This window comes from Toxotes jaculatrix, chromosome 2, assembly GCF_017976425.1.
Source record: "Toxotes jaculatrix isolate fToxJac2 chromosome 2, fToxJac2.pri, whole genome shotgun sequence".
Taxonomy (NCBI): Eukaryota; Metazoa; Chordata; class Actinopteri; family Toxotidae; genus Toxotes; species Toxotes jaculatrix.
Genome location: NC_054395.1, coordinates 23,875,205 through 23,889,770, shown reverse-complemented (window position 1 = coordinate 23,889,770; position 14,566 = coordinate 23,875,205). Strand labels below are relative to the sequence as shown.

Below are 14,566 nucleotides of genomic sequence, written 5' to 3'. Positions count from 1 at the left end.
TACTACCACTACCAGGGGCCAGGGTGACGTAACCGCTGCCTCGCTCTGCTGCCAGCCAGCGCATCACGTGACAGAGGTCGCTAGTCAAACCGTGTTACCATCTCTCAGCCCCAGGTTGCGAGAATCATAACATCCACCTTTCTCTCTGTCACCGTGCTCCTCTTTCCCCCTGTCAGAATATTCTGCATGACCACGGACACACAATGGAGTGTAATCTCCAGATGTTCCTGGTTAGGGCAGGGTTTATCAATCAGGAGCAGACACCAGTGGAGATCTTAATCTCTTCTTGTTTGACATGCACTGAGGTCTAAATCAGGATGAGGTTTTATGCCGTCTGCGGCACCACAGTAAAGACAGGATTTTCATAAAAACATGTACTGTCCAGGAAGTCTTGGCTGTGCCATATGAATTCTAATCTCTTTCACAGCAAGGCTGCTAGTCATTGGTGCCATTTTGCTCAATAGCCTTCAGGGCTCTGTTGTTAGTGCATGATTGTTTGACTGCTCATGTGGCCTGTGGTGGTGCAGTGGAGATAAGGCTGATCCTGGTCTTTATAGAGGGAGATTTCATGCTAGAACTCAGAGTCCCTCTTATATAAGAATATAAATGTACTGAAAATCACTAATTGATTTAAAATAACTATTTTTAAATAGGATTTTTTTTATCCTGCGGGGCTTTCAGTCTGCTAAAATTAGTTTTAAATATCAGACTACCCATTTTTACTTCCCCATATGCTATGTTTATTTGTTTTTTGTTTGTTGCTGTAATGTCTGAATGTTTTTTGTCTCATGGTCTCGCATGTCCATATCAAATAATACAACTCCTGTGCCTGCTGTAGCTGAACAGTAGCATGATTTTTCCCATGGCTTTCAATAAATAACTCAACATACAAATACTTCCAAAATCTGGCAACTGCAAGTGCTACGCAGAAAATTTTGCCTGGATATTGGTGCTGACAACAGTAATGGCTTTCAATACAAGGATCTCATATATGCAGATGGGATTAACTTTGAAATAAAGAGTGAGAAGAGTGTGAATAACATGCCTAACATACCTTGCATCAAAGAGGCAAGGCCAGGCACGATGTCACACGGATGCTTGTTTCCTATCTGTGAGTCAAATGGCTGGTCAGCCATGTTAAATACGATCAGATGCTGGCTGACACGTAGCCATAGAGCGCTGACCACCATGCTGGCAAGGGCGACGCTTGGTGTTAACACGACCACAAGCACTGAGTTCAAGGTATCAGTCCATTAGGTGTGTTTTGTTGCACTCCACCCTATTTAATATTGTGAGGAAAGACTTCATGTTCCAGTAACACACACATTTACAACATTTCCGTCAAACTGTTTTTAGAATCAGTTGTTGTGCATGCTTTTTGTAAATCATTGTGTGCTATGTTTACTTGGATTAGTTTTGAGGCGGCAGACTTGCATATCTGAGGAAGTGAATCATGCTGATGTAATCACAGCGCATGCCTTTGCCTGCTGAAGTCATCTAAATAGTCACAGTAAATCTCTCTAAAAAGTTGCAAGAGATGCTTGATGATGCGTCTCGGTAAGCCTCCGTATGTGTGCATACGTGTGTTCATGTGAGTCTGTTTAGAGCCAAAGACTGGTAGAGAGAGGAGAAACAAGTATTCAAATCTCAAATCCAACTGATGAAGCCACCCAGGCAGTGAAAACCGAGGTCCCTTTGGTTTACTTCTCAGCGAGAGGCTTTTTAAAACCTTTTTGTTTTCATTTGTTTTGTTCAGTTTAGTTCACCCAGGATGAGTGTTTTCTTTTTTTCTCCTTTCCTCAGCCAGCCTCTGTGCCTCCTCTTTTGACAGGCAGGTGTCGTTTTTGTTTCTCTAAGCTCCACCTCCTCTCTCGCTGCTCAAGCTGTGACCTGCTTTGCTAGTAGAGTACAATACTCACTCCCTCTCTCTATTCCACTCTCTCCCTACAACAATAGAGGAGATACCTGCTGATCCCATCTGGCGTCAGGTCTTTGTGAAAATCTCAGTGACAGAACCAACTGACACCTGTCTAAATCTGCCCTGTTGCCCCCCCCTCCACATGATGCCCTGTCTTCTGTGGCACAGCTGGCACGTTCCTCTGGGAGTCACCCAACCTGGCATCATGCATGTCCATGTTGGGAGGCCTCTCATTGCCAGCTGTCAGCCCTTTGTAGGTGGCTCTGTGTTTCTGGAATGATTGACTCTCGGAGCATGTGTTCCCACAATGGCTGACATCTTCTGCCACGCCCACCTATGCACAGTATTTGGTTTGAGCCAAAGAGCTGTAGGGTTATACAGGTTCTGTTTGCAGATTGCCAAGAATCATGTTTGCAATTCTGTCACACCTTGAGAGACTCAGAGCATAGATTGTAAAACTCTTCTCCACTTGTTTATACTAAAAGCTGGATAGTGTTCTTAATGTTCTTTTCTTTTTTTCCTGTACTACTATTCTCTCTATCCATGTTGTTATTTGAATTAGTCAAGTGAGTGTTCCCACTCCATCATTTCAGTTCAGCTGCTGGGTTGCAGGGTTTGCCCCCTGCTGGCTGTTCATGGTACACATCATCATCAGTAGTGCTGGAGGTTCTCAGGTCTATTACGCATTGATCTTGTTGCTGCATGTGAGTCATTAGATCCAATAAGCACCACTTACTCAGTTCACGTTGTAATTACTGCTTTTAATCGCTGTTTTCCTACAATGTAGATTTTTGAAAAAGCTGCCAAATGTCAGGTTGCAAAGATGAAATTACTTTCACCTTTGCAGTGGATGTATCATGGGAATATTCTGAACATGAAGGAAACCAGTTGTTTACTGGATGTTGATAGGATTTTTTTTCCTAATCCCTTCAGAGTCCAGTCCCCACTCTTTTCTCTCAGTTCAAGTGGGTCAGTGGCATTAGGCACTACACAGTAATACTGAGCTTACATTACTGTCAGGTAGTTGCAGGCCACTGAGCATTAACTTGGTACATGTGTTGTCGTTTTTTTTTATCTTCTGACATTTTATAAACAAATAATTAATTAAGAAAAGGATTGCTGGATTAGTAGACAGAAAAGAAAGTTGCAGTCATACTGTTAGTGCCACAGTGACATCTTTAAGTATTTACCCAACAGTTACAGTGCAGGCCTCTGTGAAGCTCACTTGCTATGTGGAAATGCAGCTCTCATCTCTTCCCCTTGATTGTTTAACACACATGAAATCTCCCAAGATTGCTGTTGACGGTGTGCTGGGAGGAGCGAACAACAATAATAGTGCCATGGACTGTAGATGTGACAGCCCATCTTCACTAATAATGGACTAGGTGTCACTTTTTATAACTTTACAATACCATTGCCTTTCTGACCTTGTGTCCAAGTGGCCCATGTCTCTGCTAATTCCCCACCTGTCTGGGTGCCTCTGGCCCTCTGCTAGCGCCCTGCTGCCCATGGCACTCAGTGCCATACCCAACACCTGTCCTCATTAGTCCATGCATGTCCGCCAGTCCTCCACTCAGGCCCAGCCCGTCCGCACTCTGCCAGATATTCCCCCCAGGCCTCACTATGTGCTTCACTGTGTTTGGTGCTTTTCATGACCTTTTAATCTTCTAATGTGGTGGGCTCTGCGCACTGATTGATTCACCCTCACTGTGACTTCACTTTCTTACTCATTCTTCAAACCGTGTCCCTTCTTTTCTTTTCTCCTTTATTACATCCTCTTGTCTCTGTGTTTGCTGCGCCTGCTTTGCCATTTTCCTGTCCTGCTTCTCACCCGTTTATCTGCCCTCAAACAGAACAATGACAACGAGACGCCACTGCACTGTGCTGCCCAGTATGGCCACTCCCAGGTGGTGCGGCTGCTGCTGGAGGAGTTGACGGACCCCACCATGAGGAACAACAAGTTTGAGACCCCACTGGACCTGGCAGCACTGTATGGCCGCTTGGAGGTAGTCAAGCTGCTGCTCAGTGCCCACCCCAACCTGCTCAGCTGTAACACCAAGAAACACACACCGCTGCATCTAGCCTCTCGGAACGGACACCTGTCTGTGGTGGAGGTGCTGCTGGATGCCGGCATGGACATCAACTATGAGGTGTGTTTTACTCTGTGTGCGTGTACATACATATGTGTGTAAACCAAAAAGTTTCAGTTTGCAAGCGTTTCTCAATATGCTGCCGTGGTCCAAATCATGTTGGGTAACTTAATCTGTTACTGCAGTACTTCCTCTCTCTACTTCCTACTAAAGCTAAGCTGGGACTAAGTGTAGAACACTTAAGCTCTCAGTTTGTATAGGGACTGCTGTGGTATCAAAGCAGAGCTGGCCTTGCTCCCCCTGGTGGGCCCTGTGGCTCTGACACTGTACCAAACTGTGCCGTCCATCTGTCTGGAGAGACCTTTCCCTTCACATTGTCCTCCTTTCCTTTGAATCAAGGATGGTGTGTCTTATCTAGTGTCCTTCAGGTCCTGCATCCTGCAGGTTTCAATTAGCATGGCCCTGTGAACTAGAAAATGATCTGCTTTGTTTCCTCAACCACATAATTGTCAGTAGAGATGTGCACCAGGTGGTGGGAATAAACCTGGTAGTTGCCATACACTGTTTATCTTACTAAAATGATGGTGCTGAAACAAAACTGCTTCTGGTTTAACTAAGTCTGATTATTCTGGCGACAGTTGAAGGAACCATAGAAAGAAATGAACACGAGGTTTAATTTTCATGGTAATGATATCCAGGTCACACCCTGGCGTTTTCTCTTTGTGTTTACTCTCTCTGTTCCCCTTCTGGTTTCTTTTTTCTGCTCAGACGGAGAAAGGCAGTGCCCTCCATGAAGCAGCCTTGTTTGGGAAGGCAGATGTGGTACAGAAACTTCTCAGTGCAGGTCAGACCTCAGTGCCAACACAGCTTCTGTGAAGTATATTTAATTAGCAGAAATCCCCACATAACACTCTGCTGTTTTCTGCACCCACCGTTCCTGTCGTCATTGGCCAGGTATCGATGTGAACATCGTTGACCAGAAGGGCCTGACAGCGCTGGACACTGTCAAGGACATGCCTTCTCAGAAGAGCAGAGAGATAGTTGCTCTCATCCTAGGTAAAGGCTAAATGTGAAAACACGTGGTGGGAATTGTCCTCTTGTTTTTACATTTATCAGATGTGATACAGTCTCCTGTTTGTTTATTGTAGGTCACATGACTGGAAAACCCCCTGACATAGACCTTCCCCCTCCACCAGTCCCTCCACCTCAGGAGAGCCCCAGCCCACGGAAAAAGGGTAAGATCTGGCAGATGTCCCAACTTAAAAAATTACAAACACTACAGTGTTTGTACGGTAGTAGAGGGTTATCTTTCATTTTTTTCAGCTAAGAGCTTTGTTAGTCTGTTGGTGCATCCATGTACTTTTTGATGTGCGTTATAGGTGATCTGGAGAAGGTGAGTGAGTTGATTTCAGGACTGGCCCCGGGACCCGAGGAGGAGAGCCCATATGAGGCTCTCTTTGAAGCCACCTCTTGCCACTCTCTGGACAGCCTCACCAGCGGCAAGTCCTCTGACAGAGACTCTGGACGGCCGGATAGTGAAGCTGGCAAGGTCAGCAGCCGTTTAACTGAAAAGCATCCTCACATACAAACATACCCACACGGCAGAAGCTTGTCACAGGGTTTTGTGGGAGATGAAATGCAGAACTTCCACTAGAGGGTGATAGTGGTCCTCTCGCCACATGAGTGGGCTACAGAACTCCTCCAGCATTACACTTCTTGCAGTACAGAGTGGGTTTGCACTGCATTTCTTAACTTTGATCTCGCAGTGAAGTGATAAAATGATATTAAAATGATCTTATATTTCTTATAATTTACAGAAGGAACGCTTGGTCCACTCATCGCATCCTGGTCCTGGCCATGAAGAAGAGGTGAGCTCAGAGGTGAGGAGCTAATGTCATAAAACCAGGAGAATGTGTTACAACCTAACACAGCAGGTGCTCAAATGTACAATTTTTGGCAGTTCCTGAATGGTCACGGCCATTAAAAGTTATTTTCTTCTGAGAGTTTGGACATGGTTTGTTAGTCCAGTGACACAGGCGCCGTTGGAAAATGATTATCTACAACTGAGAAACCCCTTTCATGACTGTTCTCTTCACGGCCGCTGCTCAAATCAAACGACTTCTTAATAAATATTCATCCGAGTGCGGCAGGGGAGGCAGGCAGCGGGGGCGGAAAAGGAGGAGAAGTGAAGTGGAAAAGCAGTGAAGACAAAATCAGAAACCTGTCTGGTCTGAAATGTGGCTGACCATAGAGGATGCATTGTGGAAGTGACATTAAAGAAGTGTTTTCATACCAAAATGTTTTCCAGTTTTACCGTCTCCTCGCTGAAGGAGACCTTTGGATCCTAATTATAACCATTCCATTCCAAGTCATCTGTGCATTACGTTTTTCTTTTTCACCTCCTTTCCCTTAACTTTCTCCTTGTCTCTGCTCTCCTCGTTTCTTCTCCTGCAGGCCCTCTATACTAATAGCAGTTTTGATGAGAGAGGTGAACCAGAGGAAGAGGATCACACATATGAGTTGTTGCTGACTGCACAGACCAAAGTCCCACCGCCCAGTCAGGAGTTCCAGTCACATAAAGGTAATTGAGAGCTTTTAGTACAATCCAAAAGGAGGAGATAATTATTTTTTTCAGTATTTTTTTGTTAACATTGACATTTTAATGTTAACAAAAAATTTTAATGTTTAATGTAAACTAGGATCATTTTCCAAAATACTTCCACTGACGCTGTCTGAGCACAACAGAACCAGAATACATTTCTGTCCTAACTAGCAGGAGAGCCTGCACACACCGTCAGCCCCTTGCCACGACTGTGTGTGCCGTACAAGAGCAGACCCTCCTCAGTTGTGGCTGGTGAATGGCACCGTGTGAAATTGGATTAAATCAGGTTAAACTAGGAGGCCATTTTGATCCCTAGCTGTTGATATAGATGTTTTAAAACCATCCCCTTGGGCCTCTCAGCTTAGTCAGCTTCACTTGGACCGACAGAAAACTGAGCTGAAGGGTCGCAGTTTAAAAGCAGGTGCCACCAGTCCTCCACCATGTGTGGATAAATGATGGTGTTAGAAAAAAAGTTTTTTTGTTTTTTTTTACTGTTTTACTTCTTTGTCTCTTGAGTTGGACAGAAAGGTTTTCTATCAGTTTTAAAACTGCTTTATCATGTGGGCATACACAGTGCTGTTTAAATGACAGGAAGATTAATCTAGAGTCTGTCTGACTTGTAGCCTGATAATGTCACTATGCATAATACATGATTTTATTATACATCACCTTACATTTTCTTAGCATAATGTCTTTCTTGACACTCAGAACTGCCTCTCACTCTGGAGTTATGTTGAGTAATTGAACTCTGAAGATAATCTGTCATCTGTCCTAACTCTCTTGTCCTCTGTCTCTTTAGATCAGAATACCACTATACAGTCTTCCAACAGTGTCCTACCTCAGGTATCTATGATTTTATTACTTTCATTATTGTTGTGTCTTTACATTTTTTCCCCTACATCAATCAACAGGTTTATTAGTGGTTCAATCTCTTTTTTTTTGTACATTTCCTCAAGTACAAGTTGTACGAAAACCATATGGATTGGGTTATGAGAGCTAGAGAACAATATCCCAGCTGAAATTTAATTGCATATCTGGAGCATGACCATATGACCATAGCAAGTTATATAATGATGATTGTCTCTTCACAGTCAGAGATTGAGTCATATGTCAGCAGAAGGCAGAAGCCATCTTAAACTGGCCCTCATAACTCGGATCTTGTTGTAAACCTGCCTCCTCTATTTATTGGCCTATCACATCTTATTTTATTGCCTTTTCATATTTATCATACAGTTAGCAGCTTATATTATTGCTGCCACCCACCCACAACCCCACCTGCTGCCCACAATATCTGCTCACATCTTTTATTTCAAGCTCCTATTGGATTAGCTGTGCTCCTCAGCTGCCTAATCATAATAAATGAGCAGCCTGGTGTCCTCTGTGCTCTAATCTACAGCCTTCTGAGCAGAGCCACATGGCTGCTGAAGGCAAACCTGCCACCATCACTGTAATGCAGGAAATCAATGGGATTGTATCTTCGCTTCATGTTTGGCTAGCTGGATAATTAGCCTGGGTTATTAATTGGCTAACTGGGTGGTGTTAACACGATTGTCTGCCAGCACAGAAAATGTTTGGGAGGTGTGTTTTGATTGGCAGGCGTGGGTAAACAATTTTCTCCTCCTTTCTGTCCCACTTTAGCGTGTTTTTTTTTTTTACTGTTTTACTTCTTAGTCTCTTGAGTTGGACAGAAACGTTTTCTATCAGTTTTAAAACTGCTTTATCATGTGGGCATACACAGTGCTGTTTAAATGACAGGAAGATTAATCTAAAGTCTGTCTGACTTGTAGCCTGATAATGGCTACATTATAATGGCTACATCTCCTCCTTTCTGTCCCACTTTAGCGTAAACCCACTGCCCCAAATGACCTCAGAGCCCCAAGCAAGACAAGAGACACTCTGCAACCTCCTGGGCGGGTGGGCCCACGGGCATCGGGAGGTGAGTTTGACCCCCGTCCTCAGATTTTAGTTACCAAATAAGGACCAACAACTGCTGCTGGCAATGCTGTGAGGGTAAGGAAAGATGGACTGGGCACATCAGACTTGAAAATCACAGGCCAGGCATGTCAATGAAACGGGAGAAATGCATTTGAGTTTGCAGGATGAGATGGGCTGGCTTGGATTAGCACTGCCAGGGAATGCATGATTGGCATTCTCAAGCAGCAGAGCGGATTTGGCGTGTTGGGAGCAGGCTGATTGACATTCCCTGGCAAGTGGGCACGACTCATTTCATTGCCAATATGAAACAGAATTCTTGATCAGATTGTAACACTCCTATCTCATATCCGCATCCCCGCTTAAGGCTGGATATGCCACGTCATCCAGTCAAGCATGCAGCGGAGGTGAGGAGCGCGGCCTCTGGGTTTATGCCGACACGCATACAGATATCTTTATTTAATAATTATTTTTGGAGCCTGTTTGCAAAAGGAACTGTAGAAAGAAGCATGCTAGGCAAGCCAATTTAATAGTGCTGTTTATAGGAGGGAGGAACCAGCTTTTTTATCATAGGCTTAGGGTGCTTGTTTAATTCTGCTCTTACTGTGGTTGTGGGAAAAAAGTTATTTTGTCCCAAAGATTTTATAGATGGACTGTAGCAACTTCAAGTTTTAACAAATCTATCAGACATGTAAACTTAAAACAGTTGGGCACAAATGGGCACAGTTCCATGAGCCTGTGGTTTCTTGATTTCATAACGTCTTGAAAATATCTAAAGATGATAGTTAGTTAAAAATATGAGGGCACATTTTCAGCACTGATTTTTGTGCGTTTCATCTTGGTACGCTGTCACTGCACCTTTGTTGTGACAGTGTTGTTGATACATAGCCCTTTTTGATTGTGTTTACATTTTAACTAGTGGTTTATGGATAAGTTGTTTTAGAGGCTGGAGCTGACATCTAATCTTCTCTTGCAAGAAAATACACCCTGACATCTTGATATAACTTGTGGATTTGTGGAAATGACCTTCAGATTATTAACCCTAATGGGTTTAAACATTAAAATTGATGTTTAATGTTTGACGAAAGCTGCACTCATATTTGTGGCACATGTTTTGCCACAGGACTCAAAAATATGAGAGTCAGTTTGACAGTTAAGGCTGCTGATGTGGGAAGACAGGGGAAATGTGGAACACTTCCTGAAGCATCGAGGGCCCTTTATTTCCTTTTTTCTTAGCGATTCTCAAGCTATATTCTCCTTTTTCTAAAACCACAGAAACCACAAGTTTGGTTTATATTTAAGTACATCTCTTTTTTTTCTTTCTGTTTTTGCACAGCAGCAAGTTAAATTGATGGTTCCTTATATTGTGTTTTACATTAACCGAGGCAGCTGGCAGAGCCTAAATGTTAAATTCTGCTCATCTGGATGTGGTTCTCATAGTGAGTTCTTCCCCTGTGTGGACAGTCATGGGACCAGGCCTCAGCACGCTCTGTGACAGGTGGAGGATATATGAATGGTCAGCAATATCAGGGCGTTGTATCATCTGTTACAAACACACTGCTGTTCTCAGCAGGAATGTAGTGTTTCCCAACAGATTTCCACCTCCGTTTAATGTTTTATAGGGTTTCCAAGGGACATTTCTCATGAGTAGTAACATCCTATGATTCTCCACAGGCAGCAATAAACACGGGTAAACATAGCACACAGTTATGTTTGCCGGTCCTTATTTTATACTTCCTGCACATTAACTTCATAGCCAGGGTTGAGTTTCACTGTCATTCATTCTTTTCTTCATACTGAATGTGAAGCTTTTTTATACTTTCAGTTCTCCCTTGCCAGAAAGCACTGCGCAGTCCAACCAAAACTGTGAATTGTCGTGTCAGGAAGACACTGTTGTTTGTGTTGCGGTTATGAGCTGCAGTGTACCAGACGAACTGCGACAGATGGATGTAGAGGCGATAAAGACAGAAAGCACCTGTTTGGTGACAAGAATACCAATAACAGCCTGCGTATTATATGAGCAGTGAGCATAAAACAAACACAACGATTCCTTTTACCATACAGTTTAAGTATCAGATACAGACAGTGTCACAGTTTGTGACAGTTGTGTTAGTTGGTGGTAGTTTTTTCATGTATTTGGTTTCCTTCTACAACATTTAGCATGATGTCATATCCTTTTATTTGTAGGCGTATGTTGTTGAATATGACAACATACTAGCTTTCAGGGCAAGGACTACTGTTCCTTATTGACTGGTAGAGTCTGTAGAGGCACAGTGAATGTGCTCATATCAAGAAGATGACTTTTAGTTCCTTATTTACTATTCGGTCTATGACCTAGAGTTAAACATCTCTTTGACTCTACAAAAAAAAAAAACGTAAATTCTTCCACAGTCAGAGCATGAATTGACTTGGGATAAAGCAGATGGTGGAGTGACAGCCAGCACCAGCACTGCACTGTCTGCAAAACAAACATGACATCATTAGTAAGATATGGAGCTCACAGTGCCAAATGAAACACACATCCCACCTCTGCGGTGACCTCACTCACTGGGTCTGTATGCATTTTGCACGTTAGAAATGTATGTGCAGGGGCTGCTGTGGTCTTGGCAAGGGTTAACACCATGTGAGTTTGTTGGAGCAACATTGATGTGCTCATTGGGCGTTCACACTCCCTAGCTGCCAAGGAGAGGGTGGGTGTTTGGCTGTGGTCCTGACATATGTGCACAGTACACTCACTCACCCCTTATAACACACACACACACCCACACACGTTTTCTAGATGTTCAAGTCTGTACCAATTTGTGAAAAGTGATTTCAGGGCGTTGTTTGGCCCACTCCCTCACTGCAAATGGACCCTGAAACAGTAATGAGGCAGTTTGGTGAATTTGACTGTAGATACAACTCTTCCACAGCCTGTTCTTTTGATGTTTTCACTCTTTGAACAGCAGGTTGAGAGACAGCATGGCTGAGACAGCCACATGTTTAGCATGAAGTGGTTTTGTGAAGGACAAACAAAGTGTTGCAACAGGTCACTACTTTTCCTGTGGTTTGACTGTCCTAGATTCCATGTCACCAAATACCCTGACCCTGTCACCCTGGCAGAGACAGTCCACACATACACGCACGCACACACACACACACACACACACACACACACACACACACACACACACACACACACACACACACACACACACTCTTTCACCATGTGTCACAGAGCTAATTATCAGGAGTCTGGCTGTTGGAGGATAGGGCGATTCAAATTTCCATTCCTGAGCCACCATTAGGGTCTAGAATTAGAAGCCAGAAAACACAGAGGGCTGCTGGTCACGGCACGCAACAACACGCATCACTGCAGTGCAAAGGAAGATGAGTGCAGAGCTGGGCACAGGCTAGAGGTTGTTTTTTTTTTTTTTTTTTTTTGACGACAACAGGCACTGTCAAGCCGTAGCTGATTTGATTGTGGAAAAGAGGCTTAGGTGGCAGTAATTCCTCTGGGAGAGGGAGGAGGAAAATCTAATTGTTTTTAATTGCACTTGCCATTCAGTCTCGTTAAGGAGTTGTTTTTGTGGGAGAGGTCTGCCCATGTAAGTTTCACTCCTTTTGGTGATATTTCCAAGTTATTTTTAGTATCAGTATTTATACCGTTGTATATTCTGGCGTGTTTGTTGTACCATGTGTTAGGTGCTTGTAATTTATGTGTGGTGTGGTTTTTACATGAAAGTTTAGTCAGTCACTTGGGGGGATTTTTAGTGTTGTGTCATTTTGGGTGGAAGGACCTAACAGACAAGCGTGCCTGTGAGGTGAGGCTAGTCTCAAAGATGACTGGCCTCAACTCCCTGCTACAAAATACAGGCAGTCAGGCACCAGCAGATACTCGTCAGACGGCTGCAAGCTGGGTTTGGAATTCTGTTATTTCTCCAGCCAACATACGCCTTCTCTCTGCTCCATCTCTTCTCTCTCTCTCTCTCTCTTTTCTCTCCGTCACTCCTGGTAGGAAACAATTACAGATCTGTTTCAAGGCCTGTGTGGGCGGTTTCTTATTAGCCCTGCTCTAAGGATCTGCCCCTCAGTTAGAAGTTCACTTTCCAGCCTTTACAAACTACCCTCTTTCTTTGCTGACTTTGTCCATTGCTTTTCTCTTTCTCTAGATAACTCCCAGCTCAGCCAGGACCAGGGAGCAGGTGTCCCGGAGCAGTTCACTGGCCTCCTGCACGGATCTTCTCCCGTCTTCGACTGCCGCGAGGAGCCCTTCAGGATTCCAGGTGTTCTGCCACCCACCCAGGGCCAGCCAGAGTCAAGAAAATCCTCCAAATCAAAAGAGGAAGTAGCAGCAGCTGCATCGCCACCTAGCCGTCCCAGTATGGCTGCCATCCTGACAGACTGCGACCCAAAAGCAATTTATGCCACTGTGAACAAGGACCACAGGGACTCCGGGGCTGGGGCAGTGTCTTCCGTTAGGATGCGCCCTCCCGGGGACCTGAAACTGGCACGCAGTCTCTCCAAGTCAGACTCAGACTTGCTTGTGTCGCCTCCTAGCGAGGAGGAAGGAGGACTGGGAAACCGTAGCGAGTCTGTTTCTAACTGTAGCACTGGCAAGAAGAGGCTCGAGAAATCTCCGTCTTTCACCTCAGAATGGGACGAGGTAAGTGTTTGTTCTCACCCTGTTTGGGATGTAAAGTACATTTTTTGTGCGTGTGTACCTTTTTGGTGCTTTAGTCTTTGCTTATACTATACAAAGCAATACTTTACACTGCATCAGTTATTTAACTACAAGATGTTTCATCCAAATATAGAAGAAAAGTTCGATAAACTTTTCTAAAAAACTGAAAAGGAACCTAACATACAAAAGAAATGAGCCTGGTACAGTTACAAAACATATGTAAAAATATGTTCATGTGGAATATGCGTATAATAGACCTCTGCTACAATAATACATCAATTCATGGACACAGACTGTACCCAAGTACAAATGTCAAATCTCTTATTTCAACAGTAGATTTAGAACATGAATGCAAATAGCATAGCATATTGTGTTGGATTCCTCTTGTGTGCTCATTTTTCACAAAGCCTCTCTTGTTAGGTCTAAGTCAGCTCGAGTTTATGCTGCAGCCACGAGACATTTTTTCACAACTACAACACCGATGAATGAAAATATCAGGATCAGCTGTAAACAGCTCCTGTTGACTGTAGTGAACTGTGAAGAATGTTCTCGTTCTGTCAACACAAAGCCCACCTGTTGTCCTGGCGGGGACGCTGTGCAATTTGAGCTCTGCCTTGTCTTGAACACAAACCTTCAGCAAACACAATGTGTGTAAATGAAAGCATTTAGGTTAGAACCAAACAAGACTTCCTTCATAATTCTGTCTTGAAAATTTAACTTGGCCTTAAATTGGGTGTATTTTTATTTTCTCAATCCCGTCCTGTGTTTGTTATCACTGTGGATATTCAGAACTAAATATATCCCCCCTCCATTCAGCACTTTAATGCTTTGTCTGGGGCATAGATAAAGAGCTGAGTAGAGCCACAGTGAGAAGAGATTAGTGAAGACAAGAAGATGGGGATGAAACGACTGAGACGCTGAGAGAGTAAGACAAGAGGCAGAGATTTGGAAATTGAGATTCAGAGAGAACATACAAGCTGCAGATCTGTCTCTCTCCAGCTCTTGTCTCATCCACTTGCCAAGGCTTTTCAGATGGGCAACCCATCATACAAGCACAACACTGAACAAATATAGGATCATTGGAAGACAAAAAGTTCCAGTTTGTTAGACTGTGCTGCTTGAGACACAAGTAAAACAGCATCACAGACTTAGTTTTGTATATTTTCATAGCATAATATTAACCTTTATGAACTGTGAATAGAGTGTATATATAACGATGAGTGAGCGGAGGTATATACCCTCATACAAGCCTTAGTAATTAATAGTTTCCTCTTCATGCTCTTTCACCATTTTCCTACAACAATCCTCTTACTGTTGGCAAGATTAATGATATCCTCTAAGCTTCTCAATTAAGTTTTAAC

At 43.6% G+C, this 14,566-nt stretch overlaps 1 protein-coding gene across 7 annotated transcripts in view; it reads left to right on the top strand.

Annotated features, from left to right (window-relative positions):
- The window catches only part of LOC121191545 (ankyrin repeat and SAM domain-containing protein 1A-like), a 60,272-nt gene that overhangs the window by 16,165 nt on the left and 29,541 nt on the right, over positions 1–14,566 (top strand). For all 7 annotated transcript variants that reach the window (XM_041052733.1, XM_041052742.1, XM_041052725.1 and 4 more), the window contains 10 exons: positions 3,772–4,068; positions 4,777–4,852; positions 4,963–5,064; positions 5,157–5,243; positions 5,388–5,557; positions 5,826–5,888; positions 6,463–6,589; positions 7,410–7,453; positions 8,453–8,546; positions 12,694–13,187. In XM_041052733.1, the coding sequence (XP_040908667.1) occupies positions 3,772–4,068; positions 4,777–4,852; positions 4,963–5,064; positions 5,157–5,243; positions 5,388–5,557; positions 5,826–5,888; positions 6,463–6,589; positions 7,410–7,453; positions 8,453–8,546; positions 12,694–13,187 (1,554 nt within the window). The remainder of the gene's footprint in view (positions 1–3,771; positions 4,069–4,776; positions 4,853–4,962; positions 5,065–5,156; positions 5,244–5,387; positions 5,558–5,825; positions 5,889–6,462; positions 6,590–7,409; positions 7,454–8,452; positions 8,547–12,693; positions 13,188–14,566) is intronic.